This window comes from Cricetulus griseus, chromosome 5 (assembly GCF_003668045.3).
Source record: "Cricetulus griseus strain 17A/GY chromosome 5, alternate assembly CriGri-PICRH-1.0, whole genome shotgun sequence".
NCBI lineage: Eukaryota > Metazoa > Chordata > Mammalia > Rodentia > Cricetidae > Cricetulus > Cricetulus griseus.
In genome coordinates this window covers 101,187,074-101,194,746 of record NC_048598.1, presented here as the reverse complement: position 1 = coordinate 101,194,746, position 7,673 = coordinate 101,187,074, and the positions used below count along the sequence as shown (strand labels likewise).

At 57.3% G+C, this 7,673-nt stretch overlaps 1 protein-coding gene across 4 annotated transcripts; it reads left to right on the top strand.

Annotated features, from left to right (window-relative positions):
- The first annotated feature begins 281 nt into the window (after window positions 1-281).
- Mbd3 (methyl-CpG binding domain protein 3) lies at window positions 282-7,262 on the top strand. Of its 4 annotated transcripts, none has more exons than XM_027419347.2 (7): window positions 282-582; window positions 4,166-4,325; window positions 4,477-4,698; window positions 5,250-5,340; window positions 5,792-5,969; window positions 6,548-6,733; window positions 6,813-7,262. In XM_027419347.2, the coding sequence occupies exons 1-6, from the start codon at window positions 473-475 to the stop codon at window positions 6,726-6,728; spliced, it is 942 nt and encodes a 313-aa protein (XP_027275148.1). In that variant the 5' UTR covers window positions 282-472; the 3' UTR covers window positions 6,729-6,733; window positions 6,813-7,262. The 4 variants fall into 4 exon arrangements, with proteins under 4 accessions (XP_027275148.1, XP_027275151.1, XP_027275149.1 ...); XM_027419350.2 differs by having other exon boundaries at window positions 284-486; XM_027419348.2 differs by having other exon boundaries at window positions 289-582; window positions 4,561-4,698.
- The last annotated feature ends 411 nt before the right edge of the window (window positions 7,263-7,673 follow it).

Below are 7,673 nucleotides of genomic sequence, written 5' to 3'. Positions count from 1 at the left end.
CCATGATTGGTCTCGCCACGGCGGGGCGTGTCCTACTAATGAGCCTGGGCGGGGCCCGCAAGGTACTTTTGAGCGGAAGAGCCCAGAGTGGTCCGATTGGTCTAGAGAGCGAGTAGGGGGTGGGACCGAGGCTGCGGCTGCGCAGAGAGGCCGGCAGCCGTCAGACGAGTCTCACGAGCTGGGAGGGGCGGGGCTACCGCCGCGCCTGCGCAGAGGAGCTCCACGCGCGGGCGGGTGGGCGGAGCGGCCCCCCTAGCGGGGGCTGTGAGCGCGGGGAGGGGGCCGAGCGGGTGGCAAAGCCGGCGCGCGCCCGGCTGGGGGCGGAGGGCGGAGGCCCGTGGGTCGGAACAGCCGCGGCGAGTGGCAGTGGCGGCGGAGGGAACCGAGACGGCGACGATCGGGGGGTCTCGAGTGGCGGCGGCGGCAACGGCGGCGGCGGCGGGCCCGGAGGCGGGCGGAGAGCCGGGGCGCGATGGAGCGGAAGAGGTGGGAGTGCCCGGCGCTCCCGCAGGGCTGGGAGAGGGAAGAAGTGCCCAGGAGGTCGGGGCTGTCGGCCGGCCACAGGGATGTCTTTTACTATAGGTGAATGAGCGCGCCGGCCGCGCAGGGCCCCAACGGGCGCCTCCCAGCGGCCTCTGCGGCGGTCTGGGCGCCCCCACCGCGGGCCGCGGTCTGGGCCGGGCGGCGTGCGTCCGAGCGTGCGTCCTACGTGCCTGCTGTGGCCAGTGCGCACGCGTCAGTCTCGGCTCGTCGCCCCGTGCGCGTGCCTGCCGCCCGGCGCCGTGCTCGTGCGCACGGCTCAGCGCCGCTGTCACCCAGCGCGCGTGCGCACCGCTCGCCACAGTAGCCTCGTGGCTTGGCGCCCGCCTGTGGCGCGAGCTTTTGTCCTCTGCGGAGTCGGGGACCGTGCGCGCCGGCCAGGGGCTCCCGGCCTTGGCCAGATGCCGCTGGGAAGCGGGGGTGGGGGGCTGGAGCGACCCTTTGACCGTCTTGGGAATCTTGCGGGGAGCAGGGCGAACTTGCCCAGGTGGCCTGATACCCTCAGCTGCATGTTTCTGTGGTTCTTCCAAAGCCCTTGCTCTTCACTCGTGCCCTCATAAGTGACATCTGCCCCAGCGGCTTCTGAGCACTGTGAACATCGAGCCTTTGTTGCTTTTATGTCCACGACTTCTAGGTAGTAGTCTACCGGGCTGGCTTGCAACCCCTGTGGCGCGGCAATGACAGCTGTGCGAATTGCAGCCGGGCAGCCTGCACCTGCTATTGCCTATTGCCTTCACTAGGGTTTTTTTTTTTTTTCTTTTCTCTTTTTGGGTGGTGGGCATAGAACCCTGAGCCTCGTGCATGCTAGGCCAGTGCCCTGCTGCTATGCTACACTCCCAGCATCTACTTCTTGATCTGGTTATAGTTGCCCTTCCTCATTGCAGTCGGTACTGCATGGGTGCTATGTGCGGATCTCTGGCTGGCCCTTTGGTCTTGTGAAGTCACGGGTTTGGGTAATAGATAAAGTTGGAGGCCAGTGCCTACTCAGGTTACCTTTGGGCTGAAAAGAGGGGCGGGCTGTTGGTTCCTAAAGGTCTGAGTGTTTTTCCCCAGTAAGGCTGCAAATGGTCTCTGGGTCACAGGTGCATGCGGCCCCACCTCCTTCTCCACAGGTGCTTTCTAAAGCTTGTTATCCTAGGGTTCTGTCCTCTGGAGTCCTTAGGTCATGATCCCAGCTCTGCTATCTTCCTCCTGGGTACCAAGCTCCGGCAGCTCTTCAGCCTGGCCCTGGCCCTGCTACTAGATAGCAGAACTGTCTGTCCCCACCTCTGTCTAAAGCACGGAGTGGTGGAAACACCTGGTGTTTGGTGGGAATTGTAGCCCGGACAGTGGGCCCTCCTCCGTTGGGAGTTGGTCCAAAGCCATCTTGTCCCCGACTGTAGTTACCCACTTGTCTAGTCATGGAAGCTTCTAGATTTACAGACATTCATGCCCCTAATAGCTATAAATGCCACCCAATTCATTTGTGCATGACATCCATCACTGTAAAAAGATTCCTCACTGAGTACCCTCCCACACATGTAGCCTGGGAATCCTGTCCAGGGTGTTAGTGAAGTTGGAGCTGCCCTCTGCTCTCTGGGTTTACTACACCTTCCCTGGTAAGCTGTCGGATAGACTTCTGTGTTGAGGTAGTGTGTCCACAAGGCCCTGCAGGGTTTGCCACACATATCAAGTCCCTCCATCCCAGTCGCCACCAGCCATTCTGACATGGATTTTTTGAGGTGGGGTCTTGCTATGTAACCCAGGCTGGCCTGAAACTTGGGGACCCTCCTTCCTCAGAGAGGTTTGTTGTTTTGTTTTTGTTTTTAATTGACACAGCTTTGTTGACATGATCCAACCTGTGTGCCAGAGCCACTCACTAAGAGAGGGTGGGCTATTAGTATGTTCAGACAGGTGGGCAAATGTCAAGTTTGATTCCAGAATATTTATCATTTAAAATGAGCCAGGAGCTAAGGCTGGAGCTCTGTGTGTAGAGTGCTTGCCAAGCCTGCAGTCAGCCCTGTGTTCATCCCCAGCACAAAAGACAAAAAAGATAGGTTTCGTTGTGCCTGTCATCGCAGGGCTCAGAAGGTGGAGACGGTGGACCATGATTTCAGTCACCCTCAGCTACAATCTGCTGTGGCCTTGTGCTGCCCCATGCTCTTTCCCACCCCCTAAGTGCTGCTAATCAGTCTTGTGCCTGGCTGGGGTCCACACAGCTGGATCTAAAACCTGGGACAGCATGTAGGCTTAGTGGCAGCCCAGTGCTTTTGGGATCCCAGGCCCTGGCAAGCAGTGTGGGCTGGGGTGCCTCATTCTAGACCAGAGACATACCAAGCTATTGGCCCACTGTTTTCTGTGTGGTCCTCATATTGGGGAATCTCTTTCCTCCTGGCAGAGTGGATTCTGAGGACACTGTAGGATCCTGTATGTCTGGGGCATCATTGTCTGTCTATGCAGGACAGTCCTATGCAAGAGGCTCCCAACAGACAACACCAATCTCAGCTGCAAAGAGTGACAGTGATTGCCAGTGAGATGTACCGTGAGCCAGACACTCTTACCTTCGGGCTGAAACTGGGATGGAACCCAGAGCTAGCCAGTGCTATCTGGCCACACCCAGCCCGTCACCATTCTGACTTTACTGATAACAACGATTGTGCAACTATAAAACCAACCTCAGAACATTTCACTCCAGCCCTGACAAATCTACTTATTCTGGAACATTCCTATCCATGGGGTTCCCCACATGGTGTAGCCTTTTACGGCTTGTCGGAGCTTTGCTCCTTTCCGTTGCTGAGTAATACTCCAGCTGACTGTCCGTCTAGGACCACACAGGCTGCCCCCACCTTTTGGCTCTGTGAGTGTTCAGCACAGGTTTGGGTGTGATCCAGTCTCCAGAAGACCTGGAATTTAGCCTGTCCTATATACATGGGCTCAAGAGAACATGCTGGACCAGGTGGTGGTGGTGGTGGTGCACGCCTTTAATCCCAGCACTCAGGAAGCAGAGGCAGGTGGATTTCTTCAAGTTCAAGGCCAGCCTGGCCTACAAAGCAAGTTCCAGACAGCCAGGGCTACACAGAGAAACCCTGTCTTGGAGAAACAAAAACATGCCATCCCACACCTGGGAGTTGAAGGCAGCATTGACTCTATGGCAGGTTCAAAGCTAGCCTGGAGTACATGAGACCCTGTCTCAAAAATCAGTCAAAAAAAAAAAAAAAAAAAAAAAAAAAAAAAAAAAAACCCCGGGGCTCACTCAGTTGATGAGCGTTGGTCTTGCCGTCCTGAAGCCATGGATCCTACCTTCAGCAACACTTGAATCCGGGCAATGGTCACTCAGGAGCTGGAAGCAGCAGAATTAGGAATTCTTGGCTACATAGTGAGTTTTGAGACCTGTCCCCCAAAATAAATGAATACAAGCCCTGTAGCCCTAGGTGATAGGTGATCCCTGTAGAGCAAGGGACTGACTTCTGGCCCGGGCAGCCGAGGGGTATAGGCCCCTTTGGAATTCCCAAGGACCGGCTCCTTAGGGCTGTTCTTCCCGCTTGCTTTCCTTATGGCCTTCTGAAACCCTGAAGCGTGGAGAACACTCCCAAGGGTGGTGGGTAGGGGTGGGTCCTGCTCGGGCTGACCAGCCTCCCGCCCGCAGCCCCAGCGGCAAGAAGTTCCGCAGCAAGCCACAGCTGGCACGTTACCTGGGCGGCTCCATGGACCTCAGCACCTTCGATTTCCGCACTGGCAAAATGCTGATGAACAAGATGAATAAGAGCCGCCAGCGCGTGCGCTATGACTCCTCCAACCAGGTCAAGGTGAGGGTGATGACGTCAGGGCAGGGGGCGGGCCCTCTGGGTTAGCCACCATCGCCATCGAGTCAGTATCTCCGCTGGCAAAAGCATGGCGCGCATTTGGTTTGGTGGGTTGGAGATCTGCCCACCTGATCGCCCACCCAACACCATTCAGGCTCTGGCTAAACGCCTCCCTGGCCCCTCCAACCCTCCATGGACCCCGGTCGGAGCGGCCCGTTGCAGAGTCTTCTCCCCCCAGGGCAAGCCTGACCTGAACACTGCACTGCCTGTGCGGCAGACCGCATCCATCTTCAAGCAACCGGTGACCAAGATCACCAACCACCCCAGCAACAAGGTCAAGAGTGACCCACAGAAGGCAGTGGACCAGCCAAGGCAGGTGAGTTCCCGCCCCCCTCCCCCGCGCAGGCGCACTCAGTTTCCGGGCTTCTTCGAGACTTGGTACAAAAGCTCCCAGTTTAAGTGCCTTGGGCGAGATATGCAAGCGTCCTGCCCCAGAGCTACATCCCTGGCCTCTTATATCTTTGCACAGAAAGCATTTACTTAGAAAGGCGGGCCAAGCTTCGTGGCCCACGCCCTTAGCACAGCCCTTACAGGTCTGAGGCAGTAGATTTTAGGCTCAGCAAGAAACCTTGACTTTGGTCGTCATTGGTGATGACTCACACCTTTAATCCCAGCACTGAGAGGCAGAGACAGGTGGATCACTGTGAGTTCCAGGCCAGCTTGGTCTCCAGAGCGAGTTCCAGGACAGCCTCCAAAGCCAAAGAGAAACCCTGAGGGGGGGGGGGGGGCAAAAAACAAAACAAAACAAAAAACCCTTAATTTTAAAAAGGAAAAAAAGAGCATCACAAAAGCCAAGGCTCGTTTGTAAACATCCCCAGGGCCCCTCCCACCTCTGCGTCCTCTACCTTTGCCTCTCTCACCCTAAAGCTGTTCTGGGAGAAGAAGCTGAGTGGCTTGAGCGCCTTTGACATCGCCGAGGAGCTTGTCAGAACCATGGACCTGCCCAAGGGCCTGCAGGGTGAGCTGGAGTAGGTGGGTGGGTGCCCTGGTAGGACCTCTTCTTTTTGTGAAAGATGTATTTGTGTGTGTGTGCCTGTGTGAGCTTATTTGTACCACATGTGTGCAGATGCCCCTGGAGGCCAGAGGGCATCGGATCCCTGCAGCTGGAGTTACAAGCAGTTGTGAGCCCTCAAGCATTCCCAGGGCCTCTGCCCTAGTAGTGAGCACTCTTATGTCAGCCCTCCCTCCAGACTCTCACTGTGGGGCCCTGACAGGCCTCAGCTCACACATATATGCCTGTCTTCTGCCTTTGCCTGGGGTTACAGGCTTGTGCCACTATGCCAGGCTTTGGTGGGGCCTCTGGATTGGCTCCTTGTCTTTTGACAGAGACTTGCCTGGGGTGAGGCCATGGGGAGTGGAAGAACCTGTGCCATTTCTGTGCCCCTGCCCACACTACGGTTCTTCCACAGGGGTGGGCCCAGGCTGTACAGATGAGACGCTGCTGTCGGCTATTGCCAGTGCGCTGCATACCAGCACCCTGCCCATCACCGGGCAGCTCTCTGCAGCCGTGGAAAAGAACCCTGGCGTGTGGCTAAACACCACCCAGCCATTGTGCAAAGCCTTCATGGTGACTGACGACGACATCAGGTAACTGGTGGCCCCCATGCCCCACCCCCATCTCCACAGTTAGTTATCCTCAGATTCCTGAGGTCGTGGGTAAGACAGACAGTGAAGTTCAGTCTTGGTTCAATAACCATGACTACCACAGGCTTAGGAGATTAGGGAAACTGAGAGAAGAAAGGTGGGGCTGAACCTGAGTGACAGCTCTCAGGAAGGGCCCAGGCTGGGAATGGCCAGGGAAGCAGAGGACGTGGCTGTGTACTTCTGTGTAGACCAGGGGTGAGCACCTGAGACGAGGCTCTAGAGCAAGAGGCCCTGACTCTGAGGGGATAACCTGGGTTCCTGTCTCAGACCAGGGGTCAGATAGGGACAAGAGCAGAGCCCATGGTGGCCCCGAGGTGCTGGATCTGCTTGTTTTGTGTGGGCGTCAACCTGGTTTCTATATAGCTTGGGCGTGAGAAGTTGAAAATGTTATGAGACCAGTGGTCACTCAAGCTGATGGGGAACTCTGTGGAGTTTCTGGAAGGGATTGGTCACTGGGTTCCTTGGCGCCCTGAGGTGACCAGTCCCCAGCCTGTGTGCCCTGTCAGAGTATGTCTTCCCAGGAAGCAGGAGGAGCTGGTGCAGCAGGTGCGCAAGCGCCTGGAGGAGGCACTGATGGCGGATATGTTGGCACACGTGGAGGAGCTGGCCCGTGATGGGGAGGCACCGCTGGACAAGGCCTGCACTGAGGACGATGAGGAGGAGGAGGAGGAGGACGATGAGCCAGAATCTGAGCGTGTGTAGCACAGGTGCTGCAGGCCAGGGTGACGAGGTGTTGGCCCCATCTCCTAGCCAGGCTGCTAATGGCTTCCCTTCTGCCTTTTCCAGATGCCCTGCCCAAGTCCCGGTTGCAGACTTTCCCTCAGCCTTGCCTGGACCAGGTGGGGCCAGGCCAGCAGGATGCGGATCTCCATCCTCTTCCCAGGGCCTTCTCTAGCTCCCGGGTCTCAGTGCAGGGAGCCCCCTGTGGGCCTTGGACTCATTTGCTCCTTCACTCCCTGGCAAGAAGCCCCACACTGGGAGGCCCCCTTCACCCTGGTCACCTTCCTGACTCCTCACCATAGGAAGAGGCCCTGCTCGGCACCAAGAAGCTACAAGCTTTGTTGGGCACCGGAGGAAGGTTCTGGAAACACACCTGGCTGTTCCTGCCTTTCAGTGTCATGGGCCAGGGTCTGAACTGCTGCCGGGGTCTCGGGGTTGCCCAGCCTCCCTGAGCTGAGGGCCAGCAGCCAGCCAGGAACTCACTTCCTTCAATAAACCGATGGTAGGAACTTCTCAGGCCTCTGACTTCTCGCTGTTGTGTGTGAGCCACAGTTCTGAGGGTACCTAGTGAAGCCACAGTGCCTGCTGCCCAGACTGTGGGACCCCCGGGAGGCTTGGGATAGGGATTGTCTCCCTAAACCAGCGTCTATCAGACACTTCAGTGGCTCTATAGACCCCAGTGACTGTCACATGGGTTCTCCTCCAGACTAGACAGCACCCAAAGCTAGAGCTGGTGCCTCTGGCCTGCTGTCACCCACAAGGACCACCCTCCCTGTCACTGGATCCTACCAGGGCAGCCTTCTCCAGCAAGAAGCCACAATTCTGTGGCTGGGCTGCAGACTGCTAGGGTTCTCTCCAGAGCTGACAGTTGTGACCATTCCAGAGGACCCAGGGTTTGTATTTTCCCTCCAGGATAGGGACCAATGA